The sequence below is a fragment of the Lipophrys pholis genome, assembly GCF_963383615.2.
Source record: "Lipophrys pholis genome assembly, chromosome: 10".
Classification (NCBI taxonomy): domain Eukaryota; kingdom Metazoa; phylum Chordata; class Actinopteri; order Blenniiformes; family Blenniidae; genus Lipophrys; species Lipophrys pholis.
The window spans coordinates 11,386,890-11,404,410 of record NC_137640.1 but is presented as its reverse complement, the minus strand read 5'-3'; the positions used below and the strand labels follow the sequence as shown (position 1 = coordinate 11,404,410).

The window sequence follows — 17,521 nt, the reverse complement described above, 5'->3', positions numbered from 1 at the left end:
GATCGACTTAATGACTTTGTCTACTGCCCACTTTTTATAGGGCAGAAATGTCCGTTTTCACTTTTTGCTTCACAGAACAACGAGGGAGAGGACACTGAGGGGGGAATGCTGTTTCTTTAAGAGAGAGAGAGGGAGAGAGTGTGAGTGAGGGAGAGAGAGAGAGAAAGGGAGGGACCTCTTTGCCCTCCAGAAACCAGGAAGGGAATTGAGTTGATCTGCTGCTGCTTGGTTAGCGCATACGGGGCTTTAAGCTGCACAACAGTGAGAGGGAGAGAGAGGGAGAGAGAGAGAGAGAGAGAGAGAGGGAGAGAGAGAGAGAGAGAGCTCCGGAGAGGAGGAGAGGAGAGGGCTGAGCTAACCCACAACAAGCACCACCACGGCCATCGCAGGTGAGCTAAAGGCACCCATGCCATCCTCCCTTCTGTCTGCCCTGGGCCTGTCGAAGAGAGCAGAGCAGGGCAGAGGAGGAGAGGAGGGAGGAATGAGGGAGGGGGCCAGAAAGGAGAGTAGGGTGGGGGGGTTGGCCGGAGAGGAGAGGTGGGTCGCAGCAGCAGTCCCTAGTCAAGGTTCCTCTTTTTTTCAGTCCTCCTAAAGTACTTCCTCTGTACTGCTCTGTACCTCTGGGGAATCTTGAGATAAAGTTTATAGGATGTGTTCAAGGCATTAACTTTTCAGGCAGGTGGAAGCACTTAGAGGAGGAGGGAGCAGGGAAAGGAGGAGGCGGCAGCGGTGGGGGGGTGGAGGGGGTTCTTGAGAGAGAGGGTGGGGGGGTACTGATCAAGGAGAAGGTAGAGCCAAAACGAATATGATTGGAAAAGGTTCGAGCAATGGCAACAACTTTTCTTGGGACAGTCGAAGGCTCCAGTGCAGTGGAGGTTATGTGCTGCGTGCACCGGGCATGTTGTGGTGGTGTTACACTGTTTGGAACAGGAGTAAGTCACAATTTAGGTCAGGAGTTTTCAGTGTGTCTGAAATGTCACTTGAGTGTGCGGTGATGAAAGAATCCATCTTTCATGCTTCAATAAAGCTGTGACAGCTGAGTGTGAAGTGTGTTTTTTATTTATTTTTCTGTTGCGAAGCTCTGCCCTGTTTGATGGCTGGTCTGTACTTTAATACCTGGCAGCCTGCTAGCAACATACTGTAGTGTATAATTCAGCCCTGAGTGCTTACGTTAGAGCAGCCTTGGAGATAGTGGGGGTGGTGTGGGGCAGTGGGTGCTGGGATTCGTAGTCTGCAGTGGGGGCTACAAACCAGGTCAAATGGGGTTTCAGAACTAAATATCCCAGAATGCCTTGCCCTTGGCCATCCAGGAAAGGGAACAGCCGCCAGCCTATCCCGGCAAGGAGGTGTGGTGAGTGAGCTGCTGTCAAGCCAATGAGAGAAAGGGTTGCGGAGCTGAGTTGTGGGCTGAAAATAGAGGGGGTGGGGTGGAGGTGGTGTGGTTGTGGTGGTGGTGAGGGGGGTGGGGGGTGGGTAGGTGTCTGTTTGTGTGGGATCAGGCAAGGGCTTGCCTGTATGACTAGGGCCACTCACAAGTTTCCTGTCTGGTAATGCTCTCGCCCTGCCCAGAGACGGAGGCAGCAGAGTTGGCCGGCAGGCAGGGGAGGCAGATAGGGTCCGGGAAGCATATTCTGCCTATTTGGTAAGCACTACAAGACAGCCACATACTCACACACTGTCTGAGTCTTTCAACTGTCAGACCAAGAGAGGAGAGGAACGGAAAATAAAAACACATGCGTGTTATGAGTGGAGGAGCGTGTTAAAGAAGGGGCTTGATGGAGTTCATAGTTCTTGACCCACTTGCAGATGAAAGAGCGAATAGCAAATAGGTCAGTCCTGAGTGCAAGGTGCTGCCCAGGGTTCTGCTCAGGGAAAGTTAGTATTTACATTGTGCTAACACTTTAACTCTCTGCTTTTGCACTTTTTCTTTTTTTTTGTGCACTGTGCCATTTCACTCCACGCTCTTCTTTTGACGGTTTCATCTACTTCTGTGATTAAATGACACTGCAGCTATTATTAGTACAGTAAAAGACGAAGACAGTTTTACATCCTGTACTGCTGCTTCTTTAGTGGTGTTGAAGTAACTCCGCACAAACCACCACCTCAGACGTTTGCTCAACTGGCCAAGCAATCACGCTGATAGCCGACAGTGTACAGGTGAGGTGTTGAGTAATAGTTTGGTTAGTGGCATCTCTCCTTGCTGAACTGGGATAATGTGTGACACATCTCGTGACAACCGAGCTTCACTGTCAGGTAGAGCTGGTTCAGCTAACTATATGCAAAATCAGAATAAACTTAACGCTCTTGTAACTTTGTGCAATATTCTGAAGGACTTGTGTACTGGCTGATTGATTGCAGTTCTCTTCACACAACGGTCAATCTCTGGACATTGTTTTCTTCTAGTCCACTCACCAGCATCTTGTTAAAAGCTGATTCTAATCTCACCAGCCATGTAACACTTGCCTGTGGCTCGTGGTTTGAAGCCTCTTCGGCGACCCGGCTGCCTTGCTCGATAACCAGATGCATATTTTTTTGGCCATGTATACTTGTTGAACCCGTTTTTAAACGTGTGGGCACGGAGAGGGTACAAGAAGCACGCGTTACATGAAGACGCCCAAGCGCTGGGAAAGTTTGTGGAATGCTTCTCAAAAGACGGCATAAGACAAGTTTGATGGCAGTTTTTATTCAGTTTGGTGTCACAAAACTATTAGGTACAGCAAGTATTGCCTTGATGCTGCATGCTTAGGTACGACTGTGAGGGGGAAAGTATAGTTATTTCAAGTAAATTCCAGCTAGAGGTTAAACTAGGACGCCATATGTGCTTGTATGCGAGAGTGTGTGCTTGTGTGCACGCATGCGTCTGTGTTACCAACAATAGACTGCAGGGGAATTGCAGGGGACTTCAGTGGCTGTGGGCAGGTCCAAGACACCACCCATCAATTTGGCGGTGAGGCTGAATACAGTTTGATATTCCTGTATGTTTGTGCCTACACCACCATGGCCTGAAACTAGCAGGTTCAGACAGACTCAGAAGACAGGTTGCGTGATGTCGCCGTGGCAGTTTGAGGCTTTATTTTAGAGTGAAATGTTGGCTGTGTATGGTATATCACATGTAACCTTCATTATGTTTGTTTAAAGTGGTCAGATGATCTGCTGGTGCACCTCCAGGGAGTCGTGTTGTGTGTTTTTTTACAGGCGCAGCATCATTACTTTGCAGCTCCTCTAATATTTCTCTCTGGGTTCTGTTGTATAGGTTTGATCATTTTTCTACTGTTTGAATTGTTTCATCGGCCTCTTCTCTCGTGAATGGCTTCACTTCCCCCTAATGTTTGGTTCCCCTGGTCAGCTGCTTAGTATACCACAGCTTCCAGCCTGGCTAGACAGACAGACCCCTCTCTGTTGTTTTTCTGTTGTTGTGCTAAAGTCTAGGGGGAGTAAAGGGGCTTCTTCTGTTCTCTTCTAGGACATGTATTATGGAGAGGCCAACACAACCTGATCAAATTAGAGGGGGGAGACGAAGCGGCCGGGATGTTTATCAGAGTGGGGGTAAAGATAGACTTACATGTTCACACTTAAAATGTTCGCACGATGTATGTTATAGTAGTTAAGGTGCTTTAATAGGTTCTAGACAACACATTATCAGTTAAATGTTGCAAGCTATTTTCAGCCGTGTAAATATTATACGAAGACCAGAACCCACTTTCAATTAGTTAGAAAGGCCAGCTGATCACAAGGGGTACATATGACCCATCTGATGGCGTGTGTGTGTCAATTTAGAAAATTGATTTGAAAAAGGAAAGAAAAAAACAACAGCGGAAAAGATGGGTGGATTGATTCAAAGGAGGACGAGACTGAGGAGGGTGGGTCCGTGCTGCTTTGCCTCCTCAGCAATGTAAAGGGGAAGTGGGCGCTGTGGTGGATACTATGCAGTGCAGAGTCTGAGACAGAGGCTGAGCAATGATGAGATGAGAACGACAGATCAGAGGAATAGAGAGACAGAGGTTGGTGGGGGTTGGGGGTCAGACAGTAGGGACAGCGAGATCGAGCAAGCACAGAACTGGTCATCTGATAACAGAGCGGGTTCTGTTACACGCCTGCCACAGACTCGCAGGAAGTCCTCTTTCCCCGACGGACTGCGCATGCACAGAGTGGTGCATCCAGGGCACATCAGGCCCAAGCACTGACCGACTGGCCAGTTCAAGTCCCGCTGGACGATGCTGCGGTGTTTCTGAACCCATGTGTTAAATTTTGTTGCACTTCCTGGTTGGCAGCATGGCAGCCTCAGAGCACAATACTGAGAATAAAAGGAACTCAGTGTGTGGATGTGGTTTCATTATAGTACGGCTTGAAAAGTGTCCAAAAATACACGTTCACTCACATTGATTCAACAGAATAATCAGTGTACTGAAGTTGTAGCATGTTCTTCTTCTTTCCATAGATAAACAGACAGACATGCATACATGCAATAATTACCATTTTCACATTTTGTGAAAGTTGTTAAAAATTTTATGATATTGAGTATGTAGTTATCAAATATAATAAAAGAAAATAAAGTGCAACACAAGTATTTACAGCTCTAAAATACTTGAGAATCAAACACAGTATAATTGTTTTACTGTTCCTGTGACAAAGTTTACATAGTTTAGGTAATTGATACTAAATTAAGGTGCTTTGTTGTTTTGTTTTGTTGTTTGCTAGTCTGGAGACCTGCATTGAGTCTTATTGATACAATACAAACCATCAAGAAAATCTAAATTCAATCGTGGGGAATCGTGTGAGTAATGAGTTTAGTTTTTTTTTTCAGCAGAAAATTTCCTGTAAGGATATCATATAACTCCCTGCTCACCTAAACTTTGCCCACCTTGTAGGTGATTACCTTTCCTGTTGTTGTCGGAGGTTACACCAGGTAACTGAATGAGATTCGCTAAAGTTTATCATTGACATCTGAGCTGGATTCCGAGGGCACCATGTGCTCAGGAGTTATGAGCGAGCATTTAGGTTTAACACCCTGCCTCGCCCGCTACCTTTTCACTGGCTTTGTGTCTGTGTTTTGGCAGCACTTCCTTGTTAGTTTCTCGTGAATGCTGCCAGGCTACCACGGGTCCACCGCAACTTTTAGTTTTATCTGTCACTTGCCGTCTTCCTGCCTTGCTCCGAATATGACCAATCAGTTTCCCTTCCTACACTGGCAGCGATGAGTCACTTCGCCGTGGCACTTTGTCAAAATCCACTTTTCCTTGGAACTGCCACCCCCTCCCCATTTCAATTATCTTGCAGTGTCCAACCTTGAACCCACATGACCCAAGTGAAGTGATTCTTGTGCGGCACAAGAATCACTGCACAAGACTGTCAAAGAAGCAGTTGAGTTAAGTTCAGGAAATTAGGACAATGAGGGGTGGGGGGCAAAGAAAGCTCAGACAGGTTGCTGCTTAATTCCCATATTCCCATGTTTACAAGTTTTAAATGGTTAAAACATATTCTCCTGGCAAAGCTGCAAACCCTTCTAAAGGTACTTGTGTTCAAAACAACAACTGCTCTCTATCTAGTTCATGCTACTTGAGCGGTTGTAGTTCAGAGGATGAATTTTTCAGCCCTTTTTGTTCTAAATGCCATGTTTTGAATTGGAGTTGCTTAGGAGTCTCTAATTTCATTTGAATGTTAAGAGCAAATTACATTTTACTTCAAAGCTCACAAAACATTGTTCTAAAAAGGTTTTACTGAGAAACTCAATAATAAACACAAAATAAAGAATATTTTCTATTGAATACTTTTATTTATAGCTTTTTTTGCTTTTGTGGTCTCTCCTTGAAGTTTCCGTAGAACTACACATCTAGTAAGAAACATCAAGGGTCACATAGGGTTAACAGTTGTATATAGAAATGACTACTATGTGTCAGCCAAAGACAGAGATACTCTGAGAATAGAAATTCTGCAGACTCCTCAAAAATGATTAATACTGGCCAAATAAAAACTCACTTTTACTGACTACCAACACTAGAGCTTCTATTCATGTGTTTGTCTGTGAATAGCAAGCAAATCTGCTGCAGATGTCCCGGCGTAGATACTAACGCATGCACCGCACCGCCAACAGATATAACCGCAAAACACAAACTGCTTCATGATAGACTGTTGGGTAGATAAATGGGAGGAAGGAGAAGCACATTACGGGTAGGATGAAGGTGATGAGGGCGGGGATGGGATGGGTAGGTCTTGTGTTAAAGCAGTTTGACTTGCAAAGCAGGCCTGGGTGCTCATGGAGTGAGCTCGAAGAGCAAGCCCTTCCCTGGAAGTGGAGCGCCGGGGACACGGACAGCTGCTTTGTGCTGGGCTGCAGGCCTTGTCACCCACAGGCATGAATTAGTGATAAGGAATGTTTCAAGCCATGAGAAGGTGTCAGGATCAGGTTTGTTGCACTGTGTTTCCTCTTTCTCAGTGTTCTTTGCGGGTTTATTCGGGGACAGGTGGCTCCTGCATGCAGAGCCGTGCCTCCATGTTTTGTTGGCATTGTATCAAGTTTGTGTTTGTGTGTTCGTTTGTGTGCGCACATGTGTGTTTGTGTGTTTTATCTCCTCTCCGCTCAGCGTCTTTACCCTACAAAGCCGTGACCTTAGGTCAACTCTGTATGTACAGGGCATAACATGCTACGTTGTCTTGCAACAAAGACCGGTCTCCGGCAGATACCGTGGATGTCTGTGTTAGATAAAAGCAGGTTGGCTCAGATCTAGATGGGCTCACAGAGATCTATTTCCACCTGTGAAGGACATGACCGGTAGCCATGTGGTTGCCCTTTCTCTTGCTCTTCCTTCCATCTCACTCGGCTCTCGCCCCCTCTCTCCCTCCTGCGTCGTCTCCCGTTTTCTCTGCCCTCGTCTCTCTTCCCTCTTTCAGCATATTCAGATGATAGTAAAATTTGCTTGCACCATCTCTGACAGTCTGTTTTCAACAGACACTTGTTCAAGACATTTTCCCTGTTTGTAGAGTTTGTGCGGTTGGCTGCCTGTCAAAAAGGTGAATTGAGTTCAAAAGATGGACAGTTACGGGCAAGATAAGTTACATGGTGAATTTCCAGTGTCAATCAAACAAAATTCATTTAAATCTGTGTGACCTGTTTTATTTTGATGTACAATTGTTATGTTGTTTTTCTAAGTTAATATTTATCTATATAAAAAAATGTTGACCCCTTATTAGCCCAAGACATGCAAAAACAAACATTGTATTTCAGTCTACCACCAGACTGCCAAAGCACAGAAATTTCTTTAGATTGTGACCTGTGGGTCGAGGAGACATGTCATAAATATCAGTGTGGAGGCTGATAGGCGCATTGCTTTTTACGGGGGGAGAACAGAACGCCACAGAGGAGAGAAAAGGAAAAGTGAACAGGTGTGAAAGAGGAGAGGCAGCCAGGTTCGGCAGGTTTGATTTTGAGGTGTAGTGTACAATTCATGATCAGGTATGGCATGAGCTTACCACGAGCCATGATCTGAAGGAATGTCATTTGAATGCCTGGCGCTTGCTGAGAGCAACACGTTCAACCCATCCCTGCCTCCCCCCGAGCCTCGCCCCCTGCTGGGTCTTCCTGGCAGATGGAGAAGGAAGGGGAGGAGGGTGTGGATGTCCTATATGTGTCTTTATGAGCATGTGTGCTTTGTGCGTTACTGATATCTCCGTGATGTTACTGTGTGTGTGTGTGTGTGTGTGTGTGTGTGTGTGTGTGTGTGTGTGTGTGTGTGTGTGTGTGTGTGTGTGTGTGTGTGTGTGTGTGTGTGTGTGTGTGTGTGTGTGTGTGTGTGTGTGTGTGTGTGTACTCACTAACATAGAAATTGAGGATGGCTTGTTCTGCTGAAAACCCCCTCCCACTGTGCAGGCTTCAGTTGATCATTTTAATCCCCCCCCCCCCCCCCACACGCGTGAGCAAGGGGACTGGCCTTTTCTGAAACTTGGCACACAGGACAGGGTGGGGTAACCAGCTCAGACCGGATTGACAACCACCCTTTTTAATACTGTTCCCTCGCAGCTTGTTGCGTGTCCTCTTCCTCCTCCTGTAGAGTTTTTTCCACAGGGTCTACTCTGGCAGCCCCCACTCCTCCCTCCTGTTCCTCCTCCTCCTCCTCTCTTGCTTCCCTGCTTGCCTCTCAACTGATACAGTGTGCATAGGCTGCACAACCCAGCTCCCAGCATGCACTCTGATCCCCACAACCCTCTGCCTAGTTGTCCTCCATGACCTCATGCCTGAGTCCTTGCACGGGTGCATGCATAGACCCATACATGTGGGCATTTATACAAGGAAACTGTCACCCAGCCACCTGCGCATGTATGTAGTGAATAAATAACTTCAGTCATTTATTCACATATTTGTGGGGTATTTTTGCTGAAAAATGACTGGACGAATACATCAAAACTTCAATAAGTTACTCTTTAAGTGGGCCATCAGAATCCCATTTTCTGCAGATGGACATCTTTCTATGTTGCAGTAGGTCTTGAATTACACCTGCTGTGTCAATATAGTCATATAAATATCAAATCTGAGTGGAGGAGCCTGATCTGTTCTGAGGAGCCATCTGGTGCTACTTTCTGCCTTTTCACAACGTAGTTGAGGCACTGTCAAGACTTTTGATTTCAGATGAAAGGTTATGAATTGTTGAATTATCTGAATTTACTAATGTTAGTATGCTTTCAGCACTCTTTTAAACTTTACATACGGCATTAAACTAACTAAAATTAAAAAAAATAAAAACTTCATCTATACTTCAGTGACCTATGGAGCATGAAAATATGCCTCATGTTTATTTGGATCTTTTTCACTATTGGTAACATGTCATGATAAACAGATCACATTCTTTGAGGGTTAAAGCGTCTATATCCATGGAACTGTGAATGTGGTTTGTTGTGAAATACACAATCAACCATTTATTGAATACTGATGATCCCTAAGAGCATATCAAATATTCTATTGACTGACAGAAACGGATAGAGCATAGTTAGAACAAAGTGTAACTCGATGTGAAAAAAAACGACTGATTCAAGTTTTTCACTGTTATACATCAGTCATAACTTGTCATAGGGTTTTCTCTTTGTATTTACAATTTTGGAAATTATCTTTAATTTAAGGAATAATTTTCCCTTGCATGTTGATTGTCAGAGCAGTTTTGTCTAATACCACCGCTAATTGATACGTACAATTACATGATCTGATTTGTGAAAGTGGTTTTTTTATTTGTTTGTTTTTTCAAATACACATTAGTGTTTGCATTCTCTTTTTTTTAAACTTCTGTATGCTTTCACCTGTCCACAAAACTTTACTTGATAAGGATGACTGGCTATCACTCAGTTGGTAGAGTGGGTTGTCTCTCAATTAGAATGTTTCAGGTTTGATTCCCCATATGTTAAAGTGTCATTGAGCAAGACACTGAACGCCAAACAGCCCCCAGTGGCCTGAGCCCTTTGCCTGCCAGCCGCCTTTATCGGTGTGTCAACGTGTGTGAATCGGTGAATGTGGCAACATTGTAAAGCTGCGTTGTTGTTTTTTTAAATCGGTGCAAAAAGCACTTTAAGTGACCTCCATTTACCATATATTGCATAAAATACTAATTGACCCCCCCCCCCCCCCCCCTCCTTGTCTTCCCCTTTTGTCCCATCCCTCTGTTCAACTCTTTGCTTCTCAGGTAGGCAGACTGACAGACGTCAGGACGGATACACGGGTGGGGGCTGTGCTCGGCGGCTCGGCGGCAGGCTGGTGGAAGATGTCGTCAGGAGCCGGTGGGAGGGGCGGAAGGCGGCTCAGGGGAACAGCTAGCAGCGGAGGTGGAGGTGGGAGAGGAGGGGCAGGGGAAGCAGAGGAGGGTCCTGTGGGGATCCCTTTCCCTGAACACAGCGCTGACATCCTGGGCAGCCTGAACAAGCAGCGCCTCAGTGGACTGCTGTGCGATGTGCTCCTGGTCTCCCAAGAAAGAGAGTTCCCTGCTCACCGCTCCGTCCTGGCCTCCTGCAGCTCGTACTTCCATAAGCTTTTCACTTCGGGAGCTGCTGCTGACCAACAGAACATCTACAACATCGACTTTGTGGTAGCAGAGGCCCTGGGAGCATTGCTGGACTTTGCCTACACGGCCACTTTAACAGTCAGTCACAGCAGTGTGGCTGATATCCTTGATGCTGCACGCCTCCTGGAAATCTCACCTGTCCATGAAGTCTGTACACACCTGCTGGACACCAAAGTGCTCTCCCCGCCGGTACAAGACCTTCACAAACTTGCCTGTGTTCAAAGTTAGATACCAGACTGCATCTGAGCAGAGTGGTTCATGTTGAGTAGTTGTGCTGCTCAGTGGCAATGTTTCATTCAATATGTTCTTCTGGATCAAACATATAGGGGTGGGACTAGTCACTCATACCATCTACTTTATCAAAATGTCAGCATAGACAAGCTTACATCATGGCCTTTATCACTGTCTCTAATTATGCCAAACACACAGTCACAACCTTGGGGTTAGTTCAACACTTAGTCATGCTGAGCCAACAGCACTTGTGGAGGGACAGCATGCTCTTTCACACAATACAGATACAGCACATAGCAGCTCCACTTGAAGATGATATAGTGTATCAGTGATATGCTGTCTGAAAACATAGTGCTTCTTATCACATGATTATCACAGCTACAATTCCCTTTGACATGTTAAAACCTTTACATGCTCCCGGCTGATTAATGTCAAATGGTTCTAACATTTAAAGTAATGGTAACCCACTTTTGCTTGTCTATACTCTTGTTTTTTTCAACTGCTCACAAACACTCAAATCTTTGAAATTTGTAAGTTATATATTTTGTCTTCATTTCTACTCCTCCTAGCGTGCATGATTTTACTAATATGCAGAGTTAACACTTAAGGTGTAGTTCTTTTTAACATTTTTAACTGTTCTTTTTTTTTTCTCTGTTATTTTCTGACAGCTGTTTTTTACTTTGATTTACAGTTTTGTGTCTTGTCATTTTTCAATAGGCGGGCTGTGAGCGACGGGATGAAGAGGTGGACGAGGAGGGTAAAGGCAGAGGAGTTCGAGAGCAGGGGAACCGGGCGCGGGCCCGGGAGTACCTGGAGTACTTCCAGAGAGGGGCGCACTGGAGCAGCAGCTGCAGCACGCCAGAGCTCAGGGATCTGCCCACACACCTGCACTTTAACCATGGTAATGGGGGTGTCCCCAGCAATGGGGCTCCCGGTGGCCCTGGTGAGTACTACTCCCCCCTGGCCCTCGCTTTGTCCCAAGCCCCTACCCAAGAACCAGAGGAAGAAGATGAGGATGAAGACGAAGATGAGGATGGGGAGGCGGCGCAGGGCAACGATGCAAGCCTGGGCACACCATACTACCCTCCGTCCCAAAATGGTCACTTCTACCTGCCTTCTGAGTCCAGGCTGGGTCAGGAGACTGAGGTGGAGGACAGTGGTAGGGAAGCGATGGTGAGGGAGCGGGGTTCAGCCAGCGCCCTCCTACAGCAGATGATGGACTCCATTGAGAGGCAGAAGGAGCGTGCAATGACCGGGGAGGAACCAGGAGATGGGGATGACCCCGACATGGAATTTTACTTGAATTACTTTAGCAGCACGCAGCATGATGATCCAGCTTCTGCTGCTGTGACACAGGGAGTGCCGTCGCTCTGGTTACCACGAGGCACCACAGGCCAAGAAAGAGTAGCAGGAGAGAGGGGGGTTGGAGAGAGAGGTAGTGGCGGTGGAGGAGGTGGAGGAGAGAGGAAGATGCGCTCTAAGGCCTTCCAGAAGTGCCCCATATGCTCCAAGGTCATTCAAGGAGCAGGCAAGCTACCCCGCCACATCAGAACGCACACGGGAGAGAAGCCCTACGAGTGCGCCATCTGCAAAGTGCGCTTTACCAGGTAAGCCCAATTAATGAAGTGACTAACTCATGTCACATGTACTAATAGTCTTGGTCTTGGCACCGTGGACAAACAGCCCAGCAGTAGGAAACACTAGGAAGCCAAGTGCGCGAGTATTAGCACTAACCAATTTAGCTTTGCATTACGAGGCTCAACAGTTTGTGAATCTAAATGTTTACTTTGATCTTGGACAGATTGAGCACCGACCAGTTTGTTTTATGTTCGACAAATCCTAATCACCATGGCATGCAAAGTATTGCAGCACTGAGAGAGGGGCTGGATGGTTATAAAGGTCTGTTTTATTGTGACACTCTTCATAGCAAAGTCCTGGTATTTTAACATAGGGGTCCTATAAAAGAAGGCTGTGCCTTGGTAGTGTTATCTAGTGTAAGGCTGCTATAAAGTGCTGTTCTGATACAGAGAGGGATTACAGGTCCTGGATGGTGCTCTGTGTGCACCAATGCAGTAATGTGAACTTTTGATCTCTGGTTATGTTGATTATTGCCCATGGCAGAGTAGTTACGCCACCCCCTCCTCTCTCTCTGTCACTCCTTTACTTCTCTAATGAAATCTGCCATGTGCTACTCAGATAAATGTGGCAAGTCAAGAGAGGGGGACTTGAGATTGCACATGGTTTCCGCGTATTTAAGAGTCCTGCTGCTTCCTTGAAATAATTCCTTTAATTAATTAATCAGTCGACTTGGGCTGGAAATAGATGCAGTAGGCTAGAAATACCCAGAACCTCTGCTGGCATGGCAGGCAGGGAAGACCAATCTGAATTTACCTTCTAGCTAAATTCAACTGGCAGTGGGAAGGGGCCATTGTAATCTTAATCCTGTTTGATCAGGGTTAAGAGTGTGCCTTGCTCAGTAAGAAATCACTCTTGTCCTTTAAATAATTCACCCCTGTCATTGTGGCACTTTGCTGCAAGGCAGCATGAGTCTTTGTGTGTGCGTGTTTGTGTATTTCTCTTGACCTTGATGCATGCTTCAGTGTTAATTTTTATATTTAGGACACAACCTGCGCTGACCTGATAGGGTGGCAGTGGTTTATTTGTGTGCTTATATGACGGATAATCCACTTACTCACATATACACACACGCACGTTTGTGTTTGTCTGTTTGAATGGAGTTGTGTTACCGACGCTTGTTTGCTTAGAAGCCCTCTGCCCTAAGTGCAGAAGAGTTAGGCCATTTAAGAGATAGTAAGGGCTAAAGGGGCGAGGTAAGGACAAGAGTCAGATGAGGGCCTCGTCAGCTTGATCAAGTGTAGTGGGCAGTTCATCGTTGTCAAGTAAAAAAGAAGAACGATATGCAGGACCTAATGTGATGATTTCCGATTAGGAGAAGTTGAGCTATTTTTCGAATTTCAGGTTAATGACCTGTATTTGAAATTGTTGGGAATCTTGTCTTCTGGGCTTGCAATTAGATTTTCTGAGGTGTGACAGCTATTACTATGCAATGCTAGAACTATAAATAGACCGTACAGTTGAAGGGTTTACGGGCTCTTGTATGTTTCACTACTCGTCAACTATTAATGTCAAGTGTTGAACATCCTCTGCAGTTCAAAATATCAAAATGAATTTCAAGTGTTGATTTTCTCTTCAGAATAACGAAAACAAATAGATTTGTAATGTTTGTTTTGAAACTCGTATTTTCCTCAAACAAAAGTCTGACAACAGAAAAGTGACACAATGAACATTAAGCTTGTTGTTTACTCGTGTGTCCAATTACACAGATAGAAATGTAAAGTGTCTGGCTCCTCCCTGGTTGACCACATGCACAGGATGGGAATAAATCCTGCTTTAAGATATGATAAAACAATCCATGTTACATTACGCTTCCCTCTGTGCATGTGACTATTGATAAAGCTTCTCATGTAATAATGTATTTACATATGACACAAATGCACCCGTGCTTCAGGCAGAGTGCATTCAAATAGGTGTGAGCTAATCCTTAAATGTCTTTCAATTGTTGTGTAATCGTTTGTGACAATGTCTATTATTTCTGTCCCTTTCAGGCAAGACAAGCTCAAGGTTCATATGCGGAAACACACAGGAGAGAAGCCTTACCTGTGCACACAATGTGGAGCAGCGTTTGCTCACAACTACGACCTGAAGAACCACATGCGTGTACACACTGGCCTGCGCCCCTATCAGTGCTCAAGCTGCTTTAAGACGTTTGTGCGCTCAGATCACCTGCACCGCCACCTCAAGAAAGATGGCTGCAACGGCATCCCCTCTCGTCGAGGCCGAAAACCTCGGGTGAGAGAGCCCGGGCTCTTGGAGCCCCCCCTGGGCATGTTGAGCCCCGGCTCCGAAACAGGCGTTGGGCCTCGTACCATCAGGGGACGGCGGCGCTCTGATGCAAACTTAGCAGCGGAGGTAGAGGGTGCTGCCGGAGCACGCGCACAGAGTCCTCAGCTGCAGGAGCTGGCAGGGGAGGCAGCGCCCTGATACTACAGGGGTGACAAGGACACTGCTGGACACCGTAGTCACTCTGCACCGCCTGTGAGACAGGTCTGTGAACAGAGGAGAAGAAAGAAAACATGCAAAGGCAATTAAAAAAACAAACAAACAACAAAACAACTAACTATTCCTCTATAAACCAAATCAGGGTGTCACAAAAATCTAATCTTTATATTTCATTTTCCTATTACTTTAAGAAATGGAGTAGACTTGCAAGCACTTGAGTTGTTTTATTTGTTAAAGAGCAAAGAATGCTTCAAATCATGCACCCATGACGTCCACTTTCTGGGCCATTTGTTTCTTTGTAATATTCTGGGTTTATACATTGGCAAATGTATGATGGATAGAAAGAAACTCTCAGCAACTATGCAGTTAATTTAGATTTTTATTGGTTTTGTCCTCACAGCCTTCGAGCTCTGAGAAAGGTGTCTGTCAAGCACCTTCTGGCTGCTGTACGGGTGAAGCGAGGACAAATCCTCCCATTTGAAAACAACTCTTTTTCTATTCTTTTGCAGGTCTGAAATGTACAGTTACCATAGAAACAACATTGCCACATTACGGCATATGCAAGAAAAACTCACCACAGTTTTGATGCAACAGTTTTCTCTCTCTAAATGTTCCAGAAAGAATCAGGCGAGGGTTTGATTGAAGTGTTACTTACTCTATAAAATGAATTTTAGGAATCTATGGTTTGTCTTATGGAACAACATATTTGCGTTGAGTCGAATCCACTTCATTGGGGGCTCAAAAATTGCAGGACTAGGGAATACGAGGGGTGAAGGGTTTGTGTTTTTAAAGCACTACCATTGTCAATGTATTTGTTGGCTTTACTACGTTGCCTCTTATCCCTCACAACCCTGCAATGTCAGCATATTTGTTTTTCCTATTTGATTTTGTCTTAATTTTTTTTTTTTTTTGTCGTTCCTTTTTGTTGACTGCTTTGGGTACTTGACACTTTATAATTGTATACATGTATATACCGCAGGTGGTGATATGACATTGGACCCCTCTTAATGCTGAGGTGTACTTACCAATCGCGTTTTTTTTGTTGTTTTTTTTCCTTCCTCTTAGGCTTGATGTCATATTTCTCACAGAGTGAAGCTCGTGGGTGAACGAAGCAAACTGTATGAATGTTCGATGACAAAAAAAGAAAAAGAAACATTGTGTCACCCATTTGTCCTAAACTTAACACTTGACATGTATAGTTCCTGCCCAAAGGATGAGGAGGTCGAATGAATGAATGTGCTTAACTTTTGTGCAGTTTTTCGGAATCTGTCCTTGTGTGACAAGGCGCGGGTAGCACTTAACCAACCGCAGGTTAAAGGATTGGCAGGGAGCCCAAGTGAGAGAGTGACAAACAGTACGAAGGAGAGATAGATGAGCACCTTTTTTTTTCTATGTTTGCACAGCTTTACTAAAGATATCCAACAGAAAAGAGAGAACGAGAGGTCTATATAATGGAGGTGGGTTGGTGTTGTGGAGGTTTGTGGATCATGCTTATTCCAATCTTTCTTGCCCTAGGGACCACACAACCGTCGGCAACCTGTATGATGAAGAGAGCAATAAATACCTGTCCAAATTGGGAGGCCAAATAGAAGCGCAGCTGCAGCTGGTTGATGGGGGAGGGGAACAAGGGGAAGGGGAGGGGGATCTCACAATGTCTGTTGCATTCCAAAAAATAATCTCCCCCAGCTCAGCCACGTTTCCAGGCAGGAGGGGATCAAATCAGGCCTTTTCTCTCCCTCTCTCTCTCCCCCTGTGTAGTCCTCTAATGCCCCCGGACCAGCCTGGAGGGGATATTATTATATTAGAGCCTGGTGTTACTGTGGAGAGGACGCCTGGCGCTGGCAGTTTAGTGTGCAAAAGTGTTTACATGTACGTGTGTTTGCGTGCATATGTGTGCGTGGCAGCCAGGGTCCCTCTGGCCACATCATCAGTGTGTGAGTCAGCCACAGCCTGTTCAAACATGCACCCTGAGCCGACAGCCCTTGTGCACTTTCTCTCTCACACACACTCAGACTTGCTGGGTCCAGGTATCCTCCAGAGAAGGGGAAAACGCCAGATCTGACGTATTGGGCTTGAATTCTGTCCGCGACTCCACACATCTGGATATTTTCGTCTTAAATGATTTGTGTCATGTTAACAATCTCTAAATGCAATGTTATTTCCCATACAAGTACGTTCGGCATTTAAGACAAGAGGAGATGTGTGTGATGTAGAGTTCCCCCTTTTTCATCAGCCCACAATATAGTTTTTTGCAGTCGTGCTGTAGTTGAGCTGTCAATCCTTTCGCACCTTAATTGGATCGAAGCAGGTTATGAATGCACTTTGTTACTGAGATGGGCACTTTTGTCAACAAAACGGGTACCATGAAACAAACCAGTTGCAATTGAGATCATTCCATTTAATTTCAGTCCACAGTGGACACGTTGACCTCCTTCCCTGGTTTTGTTCAGGTTTTGACGACAAGCTGCCAAAAAAATAAAGTAAGCAAAAAAAAAACTTAATCAAACAAGTAATATACGAGTTGAAATCTCTGAAGGAGAGGCCTATACGCATGTTGGGTTTTGTGACCTAAACTAATGAGAGAAAAAAAAGAATCTAATCAATTCATGTAACTGAAAGCACTTGAAATTAGCTGTAAAAAGAAATCTAGTGATTGTCTTTGTGTCTTAATGTAAAGTAATAGGTTAGGAGGAGGAGGCATACAAAGAAGAGAGGGCACTGTGTGTGCGAATGGATGGATGCATTTAAAAAAAAAAAATTTTTTTAGGAGTGTATGTGCACGAGCATGCGCTGCTGGCTGGCAGGTTGGAGGGTCTTAGAACAACTCTGGATAAACAAACTTTGTGTCTGGCCCATCTGTTCACCAGCTACCCTCATAACTACACGCGTTCTCAGAGGAACTACAGTTATAACAGGTCCGTGCTACCGCTGGAGCAAAAATACCATATTGTAAAACAACCCATTGGACAGTTGCTTGTTTACTTCATAGCTCTCTCGGTGCACATTTGCATCACTCTTTGTTTACCCTCGTTGGTCATTGTCAAGGCTGGCTAGGTCTTGAGAGTTTCGGCTTCTATTTTTGCTTCTTCGTTATGATAAAGATGGGGTTTATTATTGCACAGTTTCACTCCTACAGACAGACCAGTGTACGCTGGGTAATATAATGTCTACTC

The 17,521-nt window shown here is 45.3% G+C and overlaps 1 protein-coding gene across 2 annotated transcripts; it reads left to right on the top strand.

The window, feature by feature from the left end:
- The first annotated feature begins 207 nt into the window (after positions 1-207).
- zbtb7a (zinc finger and BTB domain containing 7a) lies at positions 208-16,876 on the top strand. 2 transcript variants are annotated; one of them, XM_080474259.1, is made up of 4 exons: positions 208-389; positions 9,663-10,226; positions 10,986-11,875; positions 13,895-16,876. In XM_080474259.1, the coding sequence occupies exons 2-4, from the start codon at positions 9,741-9,743 to the stop codon at positions 14,328-14,330; spliced, it is 1,812 nt and encodes a 603-aa protein (XP_080330385.1). In that variant the 5' UTR covers positions 208-389; positions 9,663-9,740; the 3' UTR covers positions 14,331-16,876. The 2 variants fall into 2 exon arrangements, with proteins under 2 accessions (XP_080330385.1, XP_080330384.1); XM_080474258.1 differs by lacking the exon at positions 208-389 and adding an exon at positions 6,235-6,403.
- The last annotated feature ends 645 nt before the right edge of the window (positions 16,877-17,521 follow it).

What these genes read in the sequence shown, in the direction of transcription:
- zbtb7a (XM_080474258.1), top strand. Translation starts at nt 6,371, where the DNA reads ATGTTTCAAGCCATGAGAAGGTGTCAGGATCAG. An exon ending in CCAAAGTGCTCTCCCCGCCG is followed by an intron (nt 10,227 to 10,985) that starts GTACAAGACCTT and finishes ATTTTTCAATAG; the next exon opens with GCGGGCTGTGAGCGACGGGA. An exon ending in TGCAAAGTGCGCTTTACCAG is followed by an intron (nt 11,876 to 13,894) that starts GTAAGCCCAATT and finishes TGTCCCTTTCAG; the next exon opens with GCAAGACAAGCTCAAGGTTC.